This window comes from Lycorma delicatula, chromosome 9 (assembly GCF_047948215.1).
Source record: "Lycorma delicatula isolate Av1 chromosome 9, ASM4794821v1, whole genome shotgun sequence".
Lineage (NCBI taxonomy): Eukaryota > Metazoa > Arthropoda > Insecta > Hemiptera > Fulgoridae > Lycorma > Lycorma delicatula.
The window spans coordinates 16473766-16496308 of NC_134463.1; the positions used below are offsets into that span (position 1 = coordinate 16473766).

General features: G+C 30.1%; 1 protein-coding gene across 2 annotated transcripts in view; it reads right to left on the reverse strand.

Moving 5' to 3' along the window:
* The window catches only part of LOC142329700 (uncharacterized), a 119310-nt gene that overhangs the window by 81990 nt on the left and 14777 nt on the right, over nucleotides 1-22543 (reverse strand). For both annotated transcript variants that reach the window (XR_012757568.1, XM_075374405.1), the window contains exons 4-6: nucleotides 13618-18644; nucleotides 11748-11809; nucleotides 85-216 (exon numbers count right to left, since the gene is read on the reverse strand). Coding sequence is in view for 1 of the 2 variants with exons in the window: in XM_075374405.1 (XP_075230520.1) it covers nucleotides 85-216; nucleotides 11748-11809; nucleotides 13618-18644 (5221 nt within the window). In the remaining variant the exon portion in view is untranslated. The remainder of the gene's footprint in view (nucleotides 1-84; nucleotides 217-11747; nucleotides 11810-13617; nucleotides 18645-22543) is intronic.

Below are 22543 nucleotides of genomic sequence, written 5' to 3' on the forward strand. Positions count from 1 at the left end.
CTTCTATTTCACTTTTATTTATGTATAATTATAAGTAATATAAAAAATAATTATGGCATTACTATTGTAATAAATATTATTTACCTTCCATGTAGCATTCTAATTTTTGCGCCTTCAATTTTGCTTTAATAAAACACAAAATGATAACAGCGAAGATAATCACAATAAGTAAGAGCAGTATGAAAAAAGTTATTAATGAAATTTTCTGCAAGTATTCTGAAAAATAATCATTTAAATCAATTACATAAATTGGATTAATATAATTTTTATACAATACAGTAATTAATAATATTGAGGGGTGGAAGAATTGTAATGCACGATTTGAATGTAATGGGAGAATAGAATGTTGCACAAAGTGACAGATGCTGCCATCTTGTAGAGTTACATTCTCCTACTACTAACATTCAGAATTTGTCAATCCATGGCCTCTCATTTTCTGTCTTTCATGATTGCTATGGAGTCGATTTCACTTGCTACGTCAACACTTTTAAAACAGTATGCAGCGATTGAATTTCTGATAGCAGAAAAAAGTGAACGCTAGTGACATCATTGTTCCTATAAGTCGTTTATGTTGATGAAACTGTTGATCGAGATACAATGAGTAGGTGTGCAATTAGATTTTGTGCATCAGAAGCTGGTAAAGCGAATGTTGAAGGTGAACCTCCCAGTGGTTATCCAGTTTCTATGACTGATGAGAAGCACCAAGAGGAGGTAGTGAATAGATTCAAAATGACTGTCACATCACACAACAATGCATCACCACCTAGGTAGAAAGAACGACTAGGATAAATTATTCCGCAATTCAGCTACCATAAAATCTGTTCATTTTGGGTGCCAAACAAATTTCAGTAAAGAACAAATAATGGAAGTAATGTTATGAACAGCTTCTGAATCATTAACTGAATTGTAACAAGGGAAATAACTTCTTTTTCAATATTATGGTAAGAGACAAAACTTGGGTGCATCATTATGACCCAAAAGAAAAACGCAGACCACTCAATACTGGCACAATTTTTCACCACAACAAAAAAAATTTTAAAATAATCCTCTGTAAAAAATTCTATTAACAGTGTTTTGAAATTCCATATATATGTAAATGGTTGGTTACTTGGAAGTTGAGTAAATTGTATATTTTGTCTGGTATGTAGAGACATTAAAAATGGCTTAGTAGGAGATGCATGTCTTGTGTTTAACAATCCAAACTCATGTTTGGCTAAACACATCCCATGCAAATATCAAGGCTCTTTTGAAGTTGAAATCTGAACTTATTCCACACCCTTCATATTCACCGGATTTGGTGCCTTGCAATTTTCACTTCTTTCCATAATAAAGAAGGGTATTAAAGGTATTCATTTCAACATTGTTCATAGTGAGGTCTTGAATCAAGGAAAGAGACTGCCTCCATTTTTCATAGACAGATTGAGATAGCTTGTTCATTGTTGGGAGAAATTTTTATCTGTAAATGATGATTACATGGAAAAATAATTGTAACTTTTTGTAGCAAATAAAACGTACTTTTATGCTGTATTTGTTTCATTTGTGAATTATGAGCAATTGTACAATATATTTTAGCTACTCCTCATAATAGTAATATTAATATTTAAAACAAATTATATTTGCACATTTTTTTTTACCCGATCACTCATAACAAGGTGCAGTAATATTCTTTGTAAAAATATAAGTAATGTACAATATTAATTAATTTACAATGTAAAATTTTGATTAGTTATGGTGTTGCTGAACTTGACATCAATTGAAAATATTTTGATAAAAATATTTAATTATGTTAATATAAAATTAATTTAAAGCAATGTGGAAATTAAAAATGTTAAACTCATTTGACTGTCCTCTAAAAACATTTGTCAAATTTTAATGATGTATGTCCATATTTATTGACTGAAGAGAAAAGAGCAGACTCAGTTTTTTACCGCAAAGTAAATAATTAGGCTTTTATAAAACTGTCAGATTGGGCACAGCTTCTCTGGATCCTCTTGGGGAGAGTTACATCCTTACAAAAGAAATAGCTACCAAGTGATATAGCATGATTCTGTAAACATAGCCAATGTTGTGATTGATACAAACTCCTTACTACCTAACTTGGAAAAAAGATATCAAATGGAAAGGATTACTATACATATAAATGTAAGTAATGCTTTGAGAGAACAGAATTGTTTATCATTTTGCTCAGGATTGTGTATGTATACTAAAATAAATTGCAAAGAGGTTACAAATAAAATCAAAATTACATCATTTGGTGTTTCTAATATAAACATACCCATATACAATTGTTGCAATAAAAAACTAAAATTCACAGCCCTAACAAAGACGTTAATGTAATAAATTATAACAATAGTTTATTATCCATAATTATTTTGAGTTTGAAGGTAAATTTTATCATCAAACTGAAGGTCTAGCTGTGGTATTGTCTGATATTTATTTTCATTTTGAAAACATTACAATTTACAGCTTGAAAAACGGTGAGAAATTCCTGCTAACACATACCGAGAGCCTACATCAAACACAGGATTATTTAGTAACTCGGGGAATTACAGCTTATAGCATCTCAAGATTTGAATCACTTTTTATGTTTCTGTTAAAGAAAAAAGGCCCTAATACTCCTTTTTTGTGATCCTTCATCAAACATGAATGTAAGATATATTAAGTTTCTTTTCCTTAATTGCACAAGTATTTTCTGACTAGATAACAAAATTATGACTGTTTACTAAGCTGTTCACTTTGAAGCATATTTCTTCAGACTTTCACAAGCTAAAAAATCAGGGTCTGTGTCATATCGAATAATACATTCCATCATAATTGACAATCATCCTGTGAAAATCATCTTCGTAATTTGCATGAAATAACCTTAGACACTAACTCTAAACTTCAATTCCTTTAATCTTTTGTAAACTTGTTTTTTGTATTTCCATTCTAATGGAAATGTCTGAATGACATTTGTGAGTTCTTTATTGGTGATCACATAACAAGTTATTTGTTTTCTAAAATACAATAGTTGCACATTTACCTGGTCATGAATTATCTTCATTGCCATCAGATTTTATGTTCAGCTACACAAATGTTGATTGGTAAACAGTGGAAAATTGGATATGTAGCATTGAATTCTTCATGGATAGCAGTGATATCCTTATTACTTTTCCACCAGCACTTTTCTGTGTACTCAAACACTGTTATTCCCAATGTAGATATAAGTACAAAAAAGAACTGAATAATTGAATGTAATTTATTGTAATTATACAAATTGATTACTACTAACTGTAAAACCAAAATTTTCCACCTGTTACAATTTTAGATTTTCATGCAGTGGGAAACCGATGTAGTTCACCTTGAATATAAAAATTTACGTTCTTTTAATAGCAAACTTGAACTCACTTATGAATAGAAAAAATCGCACAGTTAATTACTCTGAGATTAAAATTTTTATTATGCTCTGTAATAAAAATTAAAGCAGATATTTTACATAAAACCTAATAGTAATAATAATTAGACAAATCATGCATGCACCATCAAAACATCCTTGCATATTTACAGTCTTGGATTTATAGGAAAGTTATTTATACTAAAAATAATGAAAATAAACTGGAAAAGGAAAAAAATAAATCATTGACCATAGTGGATACAAAATTAATTATGTAGACAAATTATACAAAAAAGAAAATGTTAACAGTAATAAATCTGTATAATGTTAATATTCCTGAACATAAAAATATATTACGTATACGATAACAAAATTATACAATTGATGATATCACTAATGTTTTTCATAAAAATAATTATACAACAGCACTTAGAAATTAATATTAATATATATTTCTTTCTGATGATATTTTCTGATTATGAATATTGTCATAATTTTTACTGAGTGTAATTATCTACATTTCTTAGCTTCATCATAATTGAATCATATGTTGCTGCATTTTGGATATACTGCCATAATTCTGCCATTTAAACTTGTTTAGTAATCTATTGCTAGGAACAGTGCAAGTCTGAACATAATTATACAAAAAACAGTCCTTTTTGTTTGCAACTCTTGCCATTTATTCTGTATAAAGTTAAGTTTCACAATAAACATTTGTGGTAATTGTATCTAGCTTCATAAAGTCTGCTAACCAAATTCCTTTATGGTCCCAAAACACAGTACCCATCGTAGAGTAGGAACATTAGATTCAAAACATGAATATAGGGGAAACATTTTCCTGTCTATCAGATCGGGTGGAAAAGGTCCCTAAGCATGTCTCAATTAACACACTAAAAGTGGAGAGCCTCACTACCATTCCGACATTTGTTTATAAACAAAATAAAATTTAAGAACCATGTTTTTTTTTCCACTATTTTGGCTGTCTGTCATTTAATATTGATTTTATAGAAAAAAAAAATCATTCTTGTCAAAAATGTAAGTGGAAAATTCTACACAAAAATGTCTATGGACACGTTCCAAATATAAATCACATCAAAATAAATGAGCTAGCGCAATAAACAATAGCACTCTATAGGCAGTAGCCTATAGAGACAATACATGTCTCTAGACAGACAACCTATGTGGAAACATGTGAGGTAGCTGGTGGCACTGTTTCAACACGCATGCACAATAAGCAAATACCTATAACTTTTTATTTATCGATAGATAATGCAAAATGTCATCAATAAATGATATACCTAAAGGAATAACTTGTGATAAATTAAAAAAAAAAATTGCTACATTTAGTAATAACATATATAGCATAATGTTGTCAGGTCAAAGTATTTTCAAATTTGTTTATCAAAGACCTCCAAATAAAAACTAAATTCAAAAAATTGAAAAACGACTTTGTGAATATGTTCTTAAGGTGATTATTTATGAGTGTAATAATTTTTGTAGCAAAAATATATTGTAATTTTTTAAATATTAGTGGTTTTAAAATCATATTTCCAAAAATGTATTTTGGGAATTTCACTAAGTACAAAACCCAACCATAACTCACTAAAATTTTACAGAATTAAACAATAGCAGTAGTTAACAGAAAAATATTTATTTACTTTTAGATTGTAATATCAGTTTACAAATAAATTTTAATTTTTGACTGAGTTTTGAGAGCGTAGTGTTTGTAAAATGCATCAGTGCGCCCCAAACAGTAAAAATAACAATATAAATAAATGTTTGTAAATAGTTAACAAAAACAAATTTTTATGTTAAACTTTGTAAAGTTATCCAGAAATATGTACTTTATTGAGTGTTAACCTTCAATTTCATTATTTTTAAAATTTTCAAAAAATTTATTTGTTTAAAATAAACAATTTTTTTTTTGTTTTTGATGTAACAGATCATTCTCACATTTATTTATGATTGTATGAAAATGTTACTAAAAGTATTTGTGTAAAAGTTTCTGTTTTACAACTTTTGATTGAAAAATTTTTCAATAATTAAATATTTAACCAGTTACTACTGAAAAACAGCACTATGACACATTTACATCAACATACAGTGGACTATTTTACTAGATCCACCCAGATATCTCAAAATATTTTTGAAGTGAAAAATGTTCCAGACAGGGCTTGAAGGAAGTCCTTAGGATGGGCTTCTTAAATTTTGGCTCTCATGCTATTTTGGGGCCCTATTGGGCCTAATACCCTCATTTTTATAATGGGAACAACTTTTTTTTTTATGGTACAGATTGATACAAAAATAAATACTTTTTATTCTTGGTAATTTTTTAAAAACTCAATGATGAGGCCCAAAACGATTCAAAAAGTTTAAAAATTGCAAAGTTCAAGAGCCCTTTTGGACCTTTTCTTTTAGTTTTAGTTGCTGATAGAACTATTACTTTATGAATAATTGCATTTGACTGTGTGAAATGTAATTTTCAAGACTTTATTATGTTATAATTAAAAAAACAAAATTTCCCAGTTTTCATTTATTAATTATTGCATTATTATTGTGTAGGTTCAATTCTAAAAAAAATAATGGATGTCGAAGAAGAGGAAAATTGGCATACCTGTGGTGAAAGTTTTATCTGCAAGTACATCAGCTGCTGCCAAAGAAATTGGTAAAGTTAAACCAAAAATATTGGAGACTGAGAAATACTTCTTTATTAAGGCACACAATGCATTATTTGATATTCTGAAAGTCACTTCACAAAGAATGTTATAAGAATTATATGCATAAATATTATGTTGTGAAAAATACTAGAACAATGGGTGCTACTTCCTACACTCCAACTAAGAAAACATTACGAGTTTCGTCTGGTTCTTTTGATTTTTCTACTATTTGTTTTTTGTATGATCATAAAGCAAGATGAGGATGCGATTCTAAAGTAAAGAGGAAGGATTTCGCAAAACAGTTAAACTTTTAGTAGTAAATGATCATCAACAAAGTCATAATATATTTAACTGCAGAAATTCTACACCTTCTACAGAATTCTAACCACTCTACATCTTTGAAAAGAATGATTTTTTCTATTAAATGAATGATTTCTGTAAAATAAATATTTAGTAACCTACACCCAAAACTGAAAAATACTGATTCTTAAATTTGACTTTTTTTATAAAAATATGTTATACTTGTAGTGAGGCTCTTGATTTTTTGTATGTTAATTGAGGCATGCTTAGGAACCCTTATGCACCTGGTTCAACAGGAAAACTTTGCCCCTATTCATGTTTTGAATCTAATGCTTCTACTGTATCATTTTTTTTTTTTTTAATTGGTTTGTTTGAAGTTTTTAAACTTCTTTGGTGAGTCTGTTTGCATTCACTGTTTGGATTGTTCTTTTGTTTCAATATTGATGAACCACATCCATGTATCCTCCCTAGCAGAAATTCACTTCCCACTTTCAAGAAATTTATGTCCTTTATTATGGTATTTCTGAAGAAAAGTCATTGCCATTTCCATTCCTTTTTGTTTTAAGGGCATAGAAGTTGTTTCGGTACCTATTGTCTACAGTACTTATGAAAACCCAATCTGTCTGTAACTATTCCAAAAATAGTGGAACTTGAAATTAGAACAAGTTCAGTAATTATAAAGCATTATTTATTACAAACAGCATGTTAGTTTTTTCTATAAGTTCATTACTCACAATGTGATAGCCTTTTTTCTTCCTCGTACATATTAGTTTACCCTTCCCTACATTTTCTACATAATTTTCACACAGAACACTCACTCACTGCATAATTACTGTAAATTATGCACAGCTGATGGTGGATCTCGGCTTCAGATGTTCCTTCTACTTGCAAAAAATAAATGATGTTGTATACCTTGCAACTGGCAGGAGCCACAAAGATCAACTTCATATTTCACCATATACTACACAAGGGATACAGAAGAAAATGGCGATTGACTGTATGAGTGTTGATATTTAAGCTTAAGCTGATGTCTGCTGACAGGTTTTTAGGGAGAGCAGAAACTGAAGTCAGGGAAGACATCTATAGAATCTGGCAGGAAAGATGGGTGGAGGCTGGAGTGGCTGGATGGACAAGAACTTTAATTCCCGATATATTAGGATGGATTAACAGGCGGCATGGAGAAATGGACTATTGGATCACCCAGTTCATGACGGGACATGGGTGCTTCAATGGTTACCTCCATAAGGTGGGAAAAAGAAACGAGCCTACGTGCATGTACTGCGAGGAGAATGACGATTCTGAACATACCTTTTTAATATGTAATAAATGGCTAAGGCAAAGACATGACGTGGGTATTCATGGAAAAACACCGAAAGAGACTATGGACTTCATGCTTAGCAGTGAGGAAAACTGGAGGAAGGTTGCTGAATAGATAAAGACAGTGTTAACACAAAAGAATGTAGATGAAAAAAGGTTGGGTTATTAGTATGTTAGGTTGGGTGGTCAGCCTCTGCGGTGAGAGCCAGCATGCTTAGGTGTGCTGGTTTCGATGATCCGCTGAGGACTCCATGGGGTATGTTGTCAGGATAAGAGAGTATTACAAAAGATCCTGGGACCACATCACGACTTGTAGGTATGATGTGGTTCCGTAAAGGACAAAATAGTGAATAAAAAAATCTCAAAAGAGCCACCGGTAGGCCTGACCTGCCATGCCGGTATATGCCTAGCCAGTAGGTGGGGAGGGCCTATTAGAGTAATGGACACTCCCCTGGGTGGCATAATACCAACAAGTCGGTCCGGCCCAGGGGAGTTGAAAAAAAAAAAAAAAAGCTGATGTCTGCTGCACATGTACTGTTGCTATGAATTGTTTTTTTTTTAATACTTGATCAGAGATTGTCGATCTCTGTAGTAGCGTGGTAGCATTCGTACCTTTTATCCAGAGGTCCAGATTCGAATCCCAAAAAGATATAGCATTTTTCATATGCAACAAAATTTCCATTTAATTTTCCTATGCATAAGCTTGAAGCTTATATATTAATCTTCAAAAAACAAAATAATTTTAATTTTAGTAAAAAATACATAAATGATTTTAATTAATGCAAAAAAGAATTGTTAAATTATTATTTCTCCTGTCGCAGCTTTACTCATACTATGTGTGTATAGAACTTCAAAAATTGGAAATAGTATTGTACTAATTATGTGCAGGCTGTTGCTCTCAGAGTTATTGTTATTCACAACTTACCAGATAAAATAAATTAGTTTAACAACTTCTCAGTAAAATAAAATTTCATAAAACATGATAGGGAACTATAAAATCTCTGGGTAAATTATATTTCTTGTTTCATCCTGCAATGGTATCAAGATTGTTTGGTTGTTAGTATTTCCAGTTCTGGAAAAACCTACATATAATTAGCCTGGGGAGAAACACTGAAAGGAGATCCACTCTAACGTGATTGAAAGTTTGGCCTTGTGTTTTGTTAATAGTAATAGCAAAAGAAACTCTGACAGGGAATTGTAGATTTGAAATTGAAATAGTAGATGTGTAGGGATCATAGGAATTCAGGGAATAAATGCAGTTTCTCCTGTTGCTGGCTCAGTAAGAATTATACCTTCAGTGACATTGTTATGCATAGCTCTGATCTGTAGTCTGATAACATTACACAGAATGGGAGGTTGAAGGTTACACAACATAATTGGAGAAGCAACTTTCAATTTCAGTGCATGAGGTGGAATCCTGATGGATTACGTGATTTAAGAAAATTGCAGTTTATGGACCACATCATTGGTGTTTCAATAGATAGATACTCATAAAAATTACTGTCAAATTAACATTATTCTTGAAAATTATTTTTATTTCTTCTGCCCTTGTATTACTTGGCAAAATTATTGCTCTTTTGCACAACCAAAGGTACGATTTATTCACTAAATCAGAATATCAGGATAAAATTCAAAAATCAAATCACTGACTACACTAACAGTCTTACCTATCTTTTGGTTGATAGTTATGTAATCATTATCATTTTCTACAGTTCCATCAGCAGTTTTTAATTTCTCGAAGGTTGAACTTGATTTTGAGCCCGCTTTTATCTGTGACCTCACTAATCTAGACATTATGAAAATATTAATACCAAATTGAAAGTGGAATCTATGCCAATTATGTATATGGGTTATCCTGATGAAAGTAAGTTGATTGAGTGCTGCTTTACTCATTTGATGATGGGTTCTCAAAGGGCACTGCCAGATAAGACAATGACATTAAATTAGTAAAACACATAAAAATCGTTCGAAGAAGTTTATGTTGACATAGACAGCAACATTAAATTTAATAAAAGAAGTTCTAGATTTTCTGTTTATACATTTTTACTTGTACAAAGTAAAGGAAGTATTGTAATCGTGAAAAATTTTGGTTTTCAGATTTCACCGGAAATATCCATTTTGACTAGTATTGGCATGATGTTCACATAACTCTAAAAGATTAGCTGTAGGAAGTAACATCAAGTTGTACACCTTCCCTTTTGATTACAATCGACTGAATTAAAAGTGTCCATAAAAAAACAAAATCCCAAAAAATTTGGATTTTGGAATTTTTTGTAACTGCAGTAATAAGCAATAATTGAGGGCTTTTCAACAATATATCTATTGTAAGAGGTACTTATTTTCATTGGTTCAGAGTTATAGCCAAATAAAATTTTAATTAATGAAATATTCATTTCATTTCACATTTAATATATGAAAGATCGTCCTTTATATCCTTTTTTTAACTTTTTTTAATTTATTTTTTAAATTATTATTTAATGTAAATATATTGAAACATTAAAAAAAAATATGAAAAAAAATCGCAAGTTATAGAGTGAAATAAAATTTTATAGACTTTTAAAAATGTGTATATGTAATGGATTTGGTGAAATATCTGATATTTAATATTAATTGAAAATTATAATTTAGAATTGTATTATTTTTGGATTTTATAATTTAATTTTATTTAATTATGTTGGAATTTCTGTTTAATTTTATCTACATTGAAGTTAACTACAGAGTAACTGAATAGACCCTCACAAGAAAAATGTACACACTGAGTGATGTGTATCCGATCTTTAATAAATTGCAAAAAATTCTTGTCTTTTAGTTCATTATTCCTGTGATATTGTCAGACAATATTCTCTTTAAGTCGAAGTTGGTCATCATTTCGTTTGTTTTTTGTTGCCAATCATTTAATCGCTCTTTGGTTTGATATAATTCTTCTGATATTAATTTGTGTCCATGTTCTATAGTTATCAAATGTTCTCTCTATATTCATCATCCTCTCTTAATATTTTTATTCTTTCCTTGGTTGTAACACTTTCTTCTTCTTTATATTTATCTTCTTCTCTTAACTTTTTTATTCTTCCCTTGTTCTTCACATTTCCTTCCCCTTCATATTCATCTTCTTGTTTTTTTGAGATGTATTTCTTCATGTTATCTTTCTTTTTCCTGTATGATTGTTTCTTTTTTTATTTTTGATTATTCACCAAATAATCCATAATAAAAACTGAATATATTACACCATAAGATCGAAATTAACATTTCTAACCAGTATACAAAAGTTCACTAAATGGAATAGTTTAATTATTATTAACTTTTATTTATACAGCACACCAGAAATTTGAAACTTTTGTTAATCAGTAACTCACAAAGATACAAATAATACTGATCTAGTAATACGAATAATAAAGGGACTTATTCTACCCTAATATTTCTTGTAAGATTGCTGAATTAATAATTGTATAAATATTTGATGTTAATAAAAAAACTAATATTTTAGCAATTGTTCCACTTTATTAAAGAATTGAAGGATCATATCTCACTTTCAAATGAAATAAGTTTAAATGAGTGCAACAAAAAAATATGTATATTAATTTAATAGGCGTACAAGGAAGTCATGTGGTGTCCACATCAGATTTTTTTTTTTTTAATAATTTTTATAGCAGTGAGATTTGAACTATGGTAAACATTTTGGAGGTCATAAGAAAGCTACAGTTAAAATTTTGTAATGATTGATTGATTCAGCAGTTTTCACAGTTATCAGGAACAGTTGAAAACAATTATATCACTATATAATAGTGAGATTAATTTTTGGCTGAATTATTATGATTATATACTACTAATATTTTAAATCACTCTGGCATCTGTCATAGTAGTGACTTGAAATTTTAATGACAATGTAGTTTTGTTGATTTTATTGCTGATAGTGAAAGAATTTCTCATTAGCACTGTGTTTTTGTTCATTTCCTCACCTCAAATTATAAATATGCTGTGTATTACACAGCATACTTATAACTATTATTATGATTACATTATAATAGTTATTATATTATTATTATTAATATATAATAATTTTAATTATTAAGATCGTTGTAATAAAATGAAATTATACTTACCGATGAAATATTCCCTACATGGACAAATAATTAATAAAATCTTTTCCTCAGGGCACAGATACCTATAAAAAAAACTTTACATATACCACACAAAAAAATGTTTTGAATTTATTTTAAAGAATCTATTTATGATTGCAATTGATTTTAATTAATATTTTATTTTAGTATCATTCAGATCTAAACTCTTTTAGTAAATTTAATGAAGTTAGTTTTCATTTGAAAATTAATTTAATCTGAATGAACTGTTGCCAGTTTTTGTAGAAAACATCAGTTGAGAGGAAGTGATTAAGTATAAGGAAAAAGGATATGAGGCAAATAGTAAGATGCAAATGTGTGAAATATAATATAACAATCTCATTAAAATAGTGCTTTGAGTTACTCCCTGGACAGTGGTAAATATCCTACTGATAATTCCTCAGAAAAAAGATATATCTAAATCAGGATCTTAACAGCTTCATAATTACTGTTAAGTAATTTTACATAAACCAGCCAAACAGTCATTTAAAAATAAGCTAAAATTTCCCACAATGAGGTACACCTGCTAATAACCAGTATTCTATATATGTGAAAATATTCTTTCAATTTATACATCAGTCAATCAGAGTCCTATTAGAGGGTTTGTAAAATTTAGTTTTTAGGTAAATTTGATTTCAGTTAGTTATTTTGTCATAATGGCTTTTTGTGTTGTTTCTATATCCTGTTTCTTTCTAATGTCCTGTTTCTGTGAATCAAAGTGCAAAAGTTCCATTTGTGTTTAATATTTAGATGTAATTTTACTATCTGTTGTTAAATTGTGGCTACCTTCTGTTCAATGTAATATTTGTTTCATTGCAGTTAAATCTGTGTACTGCTGTTCTTTAGTTTAATAATGAGTTTATTTGTTTACGTCTACTATTATTATTGTCATCATCCACCACAATCATCACTACTATTATTATGTATTTTTATTAATCATTAAAATGCATTAACAAATGCTGTTAGCATTCTGGGGAATACACAACATCGTTTAATCTGTGATTTCTACAAGAGCTAGCTAATTAAACATGGCTTTGGCTTTGACAATTTTATATCCATTCTTAACAACCTTCAGTTTCCAGGGGTCCTGGGACTCTCATGATGTAAAGGATACAATTTACAATCTTACTCAGGTCACCAAAAACTTCCTTTTGTTTAAGTTTGACCAGTAATACGCACATCAATGAATTCAGCACTCTCTTGTAACATTCAAGCACCGCTTTCTTGTTTTACTATTTAATTTTTACATTTAAAAAAGAAGACAATAGAGAGACCAGTTCATTACAGTGAGTTTTGCGACCCCAACCTTCCTGCAAAAGTCCTGTATACATTACCTTACACATCAGTAAATTATTCACAAATAAAATTATATAAATTATGAGTGTTGAAAATTATACATAAACTATTTCTGATGCTGTAAGTTGCTGCCTGTTTTAAAAATTGCACTCCAGTTTTTAAAACAATCGTAAACACAGCTTAGCCAGTAAAGAGATTAGTATGTAATCTGTCTGTAATAAGTATGTTGAGAAGTTGTTAATGGTTAAAATGGAATAAAAAAGTATTTTATCATACTGAAATGACTTGGTTGAGCTAACACAAATATTTAGTTATAGCTATTCCAAATAGCTTAACTATGGAACAACATTTTTAAAAAGTAATGACAACTTAAAGTTTTCTTTTCAGGTCTGTAACAGTCAATTCATGCTCAAAATATCTAAAAATACTTGAATTGCTTTCTGTCATAGCTCGGCAAGATGCAATTAAATTGTTCAACTGATTGATGAGAAAAAAATTAATTATTAAAAATTATGTTTCCTAATCCAGCTTAAGTTAGTTATATTGGTTTCATATTTACCTATGATTTTTTGAAGAACACAAACAAAACTGATTTAATGATTTCTCTTCATTCATCATTACTTTGTGTTTTTTAATAAATTGTAGCCATTCTACTGAAATAGTGAGTAATATTTCACTTTTTCTCGTTAAATTTGTTTCATTAACTAAATTGAAATAACCGTTGTTTTCATTTTCTTCTTCTCTATAATAATAGTTTGTGTCATATTCATTTTCAAAATTGTTGTTGGTATTAATGATACTATAATTTTCATCAATTCCATATGATTTTCCTTGTGTATCTGTTGTTAAATTTTCAAGTTCACAATTTAATTGACAAAATAGTTGAAATCCTTTGTTGTATTCACACTGTAAATATATTTTACAGTCCAGTTGTAACATGGATTGAATTAATAATTTTTGAAATGTAGAAACAATACTATTATTATTAAAACTGAGTTTTTCATCTATATTAATACACTCATTAATATAATTTTCTGATTTAATTCTTAAATTTTCTCGTAGTACAGGAAGGTTAAGTTCATTAATAAAGCATGTGTTATTATTTTCATTTTCTCCTACATATTTTTCATAACCCCATAAACAGGTACATGTAAGTGGAGCTGTACACACACTATTTATGCATTCTTCACATATAGGTATACATATATTTTTTTCAAATATGCTTTTTTTATATCCTTTAGTGCATTTACATGTATTATTTATACATTTACCATTAACACAATTATCTAAACATGTGATTTTTTCTTCATCTTTATACAAATAATCTTCAGTAGAATATTCATTAATCATTTGAACACATTCATTTAAACCGTTAACATTATTTAATTTATACCCATCATCACAGTTACATATTTCAGGTTCTGAACATGTACCATTTATACATCCATAGGTACAAACAGGTATACAGAGATTCCACTTATCATTATGTGTATCATATCCTTCAAAACATTTACAATTATTTGGTGATATACATCTACCATTAATACATGCTTTTGAACATACCGGTTCACATACATCCATATTTAAAAATTCTGATTGTGTTCTATTGTTAAGTGTGTAACCATCAAAACATGTGCATATATTTGGTTCAGTGCAGATTGAATTTATACATTGCTTATCACATTTAGGCATGCATAAATAATTATCATGTAATTCATATCCTTCATTGCATTTACATTTATCTGGTTCTATACATACTCCATTAATACAGTCATTTTTACAGTATGGTAAACATTGTGTACTATTATTTGGATTTTTTATATAGCCTTCATGACATATACATGTTTCTGGACTTATACATTCACCATTTTCACATTTACTTGAACAGAATGGAATACAAATTGAATTGCTTTCGTTGTTCTTTATATAACCTTCCAAACAAGAACATACATCTGGTTCTGTGCATATTGAATTTATACAAGTTGTATTACAAACTGGTTGGCATACATGTTTTAAGTCATTTGGTTTATACCCTGGTAAACATTCACATGTGTCAGGTTCAGTGCATTTCCCATTTATGCATACATTATTACAAATGGGTATACATATTGAGTTGTCATTATTATCTTTTTCATAACCTTTATTACATGTACATGTTTCAGGTCCAGAGCAAATTCCATACAAACAACCATTTTTGCAAATAGGTTCACATAAATTAGATTCATTAATATTTTTTTTATATCCATCATTACACAAACATACCTCAGGTTCTATGCATTCACCATTTTTACATTCATTTGTACAGATTGGTTTACACATTGAGTTGTCTTCATGTTTCACAGCATAACCTTCAAAACAAGTGCATACATCAGGTGCTGTACAGATTGAATTAATACAGCGTTTTGTGCACACCGGTTGGCACAGATTTAATTCAGTTTGATCAGTAGCATTATAGCCAGAAAAACATTCACACACATTGGGTTTAATGCATATACCATTAACACATCTTTTTGCACATATTGGTGAACATATTGTATCATTATGTTCAGAATCCTTTTCATATCCTTCAAGACAAGTGCATTCGTTTGGTTCTGTACATACCGAATTAATACATGGTTCTTTACAGACTGGTTGGCAAATATGTTGTTGGTCAGGATCAGTAGCACTATACCCAGGAAAACATTCACACAGATTGGGTTTAATGCATATACCATTTATACATCCTTTTGTACATATTGGTGAACATATTGTATCATTATGTTCACCATCCTTTACATATCCTTCAAGACAAGTGCATCTATTTGGTTCTGTACATACCGAATTAATACATGGTTCTTTACAGACTGGTTGGCAAATATGTCGTTGGTCAGGATCAGTAGCACTATACCCAGGAAAACATTCACACAGATTGGGTTTAATGCATATACCATTTATACAACCTTTTGTACATATTGGTGAACATATTGTATCATTATGTTCACCATCCTTTTTATATCCTTCTAAACAAGAACATTTATTTGGTTCTATACATTTTGAATTAATGCATGGCTGTTTACAAACTGGTTGGCAAATATGTCGTTGGTCAGGATCAGTTGCATTATACCCAGAAAAGCATTCGCACACATTGGGTTTAATGCATGTACCATTTATACATCCTTTTACACATATTGGTGAACATATTGTATCATTATGTTCAGCATTCTTTTCATATCCTTCAAGACAAGTGCATCTATTTGGTTCTGTACATACCGAATTAATACATGGTTCTTTACAGACTGGTTGGCAAATATGTTGTTGGTCAAGATCAGTTGCTTTATATCCAGGAAAACATTCACATTTATCAGGTGCAATACATTTACCATTTTTACATTTATCTGTACATATCGGCAAACAGTTGGAGTCACCAGTGTTGTTTTTAGAATACCCTTCTAAACAAGTGCATTTATTTGGTTCTATACATTTTGAATTAATGCATGGCTGTTTACAAATTGGTTGGCAAATATGTTGTTGGTCGGAATTTGTAGCACTATACCCAGGAAAACATTCACATATATCAGGTGCAATACATTTTCCATTTTGACATTTATCTGTACATATTGGCAAACAGATGGAGTCACCAGTGTTGTTTTTAGAGTACCCTTCTAAACAAGTGCATTTATTTGGTTCTGTACATACCGAATTAATACATGGCTGTTTACAAACTGGTTGGCAAATATGTCGTTGGTCAGGATCAGTTGCATTATACCCAGAAAAGCATTCACACACATTGGGTTTAATGCATGTACCATTTATACATCCTTTTACACATATTGGTGAACATATTGTATCATTATGTTCAGCATCCTTTTCATATCCTTCAAGACAAGTGCATCTATTTGGTTCTGTACATACCGAATTAATACATGGTTCTTTACAGACTGGTTGGCAAATATGTTGTTGGTCGGAATTTGTAGCACTATACCCAGGAAAACATTCACATACATCAGGCGCAATACATTTTCCATTTTGACATTTATTTGTACATATTGGCAAACAGATGTAGTCACCAGTGTTGTCTTTAGAATACCCTTCTAAACAAGTGCATTTATTTGGTTCTGTACATACCGAATTAATACATGGCTGTTTACAAACTGGTTGGCAAATATGTCGTTGGTCAGTATCAGTTGCATTATACCCAGAAAAGCATTCACACACATTGGGTTTAATGCATGTACCATTTATACATTCTTTTACACATATTGGTGAACATATTGTATCATTATGTTCAGCATCCTTTTCATATCCTTCAAGACAAGTGCATCTATTTGGTTCTGTACATACCGAATTAATACATGGTTCTTTACAGACTGGTTGGCAAATATGTTGTTGGTCAAGATCAGTTGCTTTATATCCAGGAAAACATTCACATTTATCAGGTGCAATACATTTACCATTTTTACATTTATCTGTACATATCGGCAAACAGTTGGAGTCACCAGTGTTGTTTTTAGAATACCCTTCTAAACAAGTGCATTTATTTGGTTCTGTACATTTTGAATTAATACATGGCTGTTTACAAATCGGTTGGCAAATATGTTGTTGGTCAGAATCAGTTGTACTATATCCAGAAAAACATTCACATTTATCAGGTGCAATACATTTTCCATTTTGACATTTATTTGTACAAGTTGGTATACACACTGAATCACTTTTGTTTTGCATTGTGTATCCTTTTAAACAGGTACATATGTCTGGTTTTGAGCATATTGAATTTAGACAGGGAATTCTGCATACTGGATGGCAAATGTGTGGTTCATTGGGATCAGTCACTTTGTAGCCAGGTAAGCAATCGCACTTGTCAGGTTCAACACACTTTCCATTTAAACATTCATTGTTGCATACTGGTGCACATTCTTTCTTGTAATTTTCCTTGTATCCTTTTTTACAAATGCATTTATCTGGTGCAACACAAATACCATTTACACATCCACTTTTACAAATAGGTTCACATATATTTGGTTCATTTATTACTTGTTTATATCCTTCATTACATACACACTTTTCTGGTGCTGTGCATGTCCCATTTTTACAAGGTTTTGTGCAAACTGGAGAACATTGTGATTCACCTGATTTCTTTTCATATCCATGTAAACAGGTACATGTGTTTGGTTGTGTGCATGTTGCATTAATACAAGGCTTCTTACAGATTGGATTGCAAATGTTTGGTGTGTTAATGTGAGTCATATTGTACCCTTCCAAACATTTACACTTATTAGGTGCAATACAATTTCCATTTATACATGCTTTACTACAAACTGGTTCACATTCATATTTTTTATTTTCCTTGTATCCTTTTTTACAAAAACATATGGTTGGAGAAATACACACACCATTCAAACAATTTTTACACATAGGTTCACAAATGTTTGGTTCACGTATAAGTTTTCTATATCCATCAGTACATAAACAAGTCTCTGGTGCTATGCATTTTCCATTTTTACATGGTTTTATACAGATTGGTAAACACACTAAGCTATTGTTATTACTCTGGGGTGATGGTGACCAGCCTTTGCAACATACTTCTACTCGTTCTCTGTGTTTTATTACCTGAAACATTCATACATACATATATTTTATATTATAAATATTTTACAGTATTTTTGCATATCATACATTAGTTGATGTGTTGAAATATATGTTTATGTTAAGTATTTATTAAGGCCTGGGAAGTTGTGCAGAGCCTTTTGGTTCTTGGTAAAGCCTAAAGGTAACTTTATTAAAAAGATCTGCTCTAATTCTTCGGTCAACCTTAATTTATAAAATTTTATATAACATACATATTTTTTATATACACTGCATGACCAAATTAACATTGCATCTGGACCTAATCACCACAGTTTTGTGATCAGTACCAACTAGTCTGTAGCTTAAGTTAAGTTAAATTTCATTTATAGAAAAATGTGAACAACTTGCAATTGAAGTAATTGACCTGTTTTTTTCTTTATCATAGCATTTAATAGTATTTCTACCTTTGCTGTAAATAAATGGTTTTCTCTTATTTATAGACTTATCCTTGTTTATAGTTTAAACCATTGAAAAATAATTAATAAAAGACAATGAAATGATAAAATATCAAAATAACTAGTAGACTAGTGATAAATGACTAGTAAAGTCATAAAAAAATGACAAAGCAACTAGTCAATTTAATTATAACTAAAAATTCTGTAAAAACAATGTAAAATTAAATATTAATATCCATATTGAGTAAAATTGATACTGAAGTATGGCCAGAAGATTTGTTTTAAATAACAATGATACCGATACCTAAAAACATTGGAACCAAAAAATGTAAAATGTGAAGAAAACATAATTAACAGCTAAATATCACATGCTGCAAAAATAATGCTGATAGTTATGAATAGAAAGTTGATTACAAAAATGGAGGAGAATACTGGGAAAGAACAGTTTGCATTCAGAAAAGGAAAAGTTGCTGTTTATCACCAACACTTCACCCCTTTATATTGAGGAAATGTTGAAGGAAAAATATTGGATGGCAAAAATGAGTAAGCATAGGTGAATGAAATATAAATTGTGTCAGATTTGCTGATGATCTGCTAATTGTAAGTAAAGACACTCAGACATTACAAGGAATGATAAAAGCATTGGGATGAAAATAAATGTGAGAAAAACAAAAGTTATAAAAGTGAATGAGAGGGAAGATATGGATGTTGTAACAGCAGAAAGAAAAATTGAACAAGTAAAAAGATACAGATGTCTCGGTACAGTACTAACTGAAGACTGGAAAAGTAAAGAGATTAAGACAAGAATTACAAAGGCAGTTCTGAATGGAAAATTGAATTTTTTAGAAAGAAAAACTTACTCTACAGCAACATGAATCTGAACCTGAGGAAGGTGAGTTACTCTTATACATAAACAAAGCTATTATTTACATCAAAAAAGATTATTTTGAACTATTTCAAAAAATCTCATTAAATGTGAGGTTTTTAAGTAGTGAAGCTTGCAAATTATGTAAAGGATTGCATAAATAAAAAAATATTTAAAGAAACCTTTAAGTGCATTTTGTTTACTTTTAAAACTGAACTAAAAGTCTTTAAATTTTATACAAAAAATGTGGAGTTACTTCTTTTAAGAACTGCAATATGAATGAGCAAATTTCAAACAGAATATTTAATTTTGGGTTTAGGTAAAAACGCCCAAAAATAACTTGAAGAATGCCTAAACAACACTAGTGTTAGATTGAGGTTAATGTGCTGATCACATAACTAATCGCTTTGTTGGTTTATTATCACATTTTTCTACCCTCTATTTTTTCCCCTTCTTCCTTGGATAGTTGCTATCAAAATTGTTGTTTATCACCCTGGTATCGTACCAGCATCTTGTCGCTAGTAGCACAGATATTTTTCTTTATTATTAGAGGCTTAGTGAGTGGAAGTTTTGTCAGTGGGACTATTATATAAGCTTTGTTTCCATCTGGAAAGCTAAACTAGTGTTCATTCCATGTGCATGTTGAGAAAAATGGGCTCTCTTTTCTTACTAAAATATAAGGTAATGGGACCTTGCTATTTATTTTAAAAGTAGATCAAGTGTTTTTAGTTGGAACATAAAGATAGAGTAATTCCAAAAGATTATTAAAATGGTATTAGTTTTGAAAAATGATAATAATTGCACAAAGAAAAATGTTATTTTTAGGTAGCCTGTAGTTTTGTTACTTTAGATTTGTATTATAAGATACTAATCTATATAGTGGTTTCAAATCCACTGACTGTACAGTGGAGAATGGGATTAGTATGACGACAGAATGGTCTTCCTTGAACCTATGTTCTTTATGAAAAAAAACTGATTTTTCAATTAGTTTCCCATCCACCATACATTCTCTTTGGTAACCATCCTAGTCACTGTTTTGAAGCATGAGATAATATTAAATTTATAGTGTGATAATTTTTTAGAGACATCTACTCTTGCCCTTTTTTTTATATAGTAATAATTATACTAAAAAATCGATGATATTTTTCCTGTTTCCTAAACTCTTAATTCCAATATGTATAGTCTATTCAGTTCTGCTTCTAAACAAGACAATAATTCTCAGTGTTTTATCTATTCCTAGTCCTTCATTTTTGCAAACACCTCTTATCAAACTATAATTTTTTTAAAAATCTCAAAATTTATAGTTGTTTAAGAGCTGATTTTCAAAGTTGAAGATTCTGAGGTTCAAATCCTAGTAAAAGTTAGTTGTTTTTATACAGATTTAAATACTAGACAGTGAACCCACCAAAGTTGGTTTAGTGGTGAATGCATCTTCGCAAATCAGCTGATTTTGAAGTCGAGAGTTCCAACGTTCAAATCCTAGTAAAGGCAGATACTTTTATATGAATTTAAATACTAGATCGTAGATACCGGTGTTCGTTGGGGTTCAATTAACTACACATCTCAGAAATGGTCGACCTGAGACTGTACAAGACTACACTTCATTTACACTCATACATATCATCCTGTGAAGTAATACCTGACGGGGATTCCCAGAGGCTAAACAGAAAAAAAACTAGACAGTGGGTACCGATGTACTTTGGTAGTTGAGGTTCAATTAACCACACGTCTCAGGAATGGTTGGCCTGAGTCTGTACAAAGACTACATCTCATTTGCACGTCATACATCTCATCCTCATCTCATTGAGCCATGGGGGTTGCATATTTTTTTCCATTACAATTTCCTCTTTTTAGATTATAATCTTCAGAATTCTTATACTTTGCATATTCATCTATCAATTTTAATATAATTCTGTTGTTCATAATCTGTTTTATGCAAACTGTGTTGCCTTTCTACACAGTCTCCTCTCCTGCTTTAATTATTCTCTACTTTTTTAAAAATCTATCCATTCATTTTTAAATGTATATATTTTTTTCTAATTTGTGGCCCTGCAACAGTGATTTATTGAAATTTAAATTTCAAATTATTTTCTTTTAGTCTGAATGTATTCTATTTCTTTGTTATCTTTTTTCTTTATTTTAACCTGCAATTCAGTTCTTAACCTTAACTTGCAATTCATTAGTACTAAATCTAATCAGAATCAATTCAACTCCTGGGTACGTTTATTGTGGTTTCAGAATCTTTGTTTAACAGTCACGTAACTTAATTCTTTCCATACCCTTGAATCTTATCCATTTGTATATTTTATCATTTTTATTTAGTTTACACCTAGCATAAAATTATAAAAGCATGATTCCCCTTTCTTTGACCTAGTCCTTGAATTCCGAACTATTATCCTGCCTTGTCCTTCTCGTGACATTTCTAGTTTTATTACTATTCTATTATTATCGGTTAGTTTTTCCTGTTTGTAAATATTTGAGTAGGTAATCTATCTTTAGATATGTATTTTACTTTCTCAGTGAAAAGAGAAAGTATGATGATCATGAAATGGGGTATCAGGTTTTTTTTGCAAAGCTTTACGTTTTGGTGTCCAACTTGTTATTGGTTATCTAAACCAATA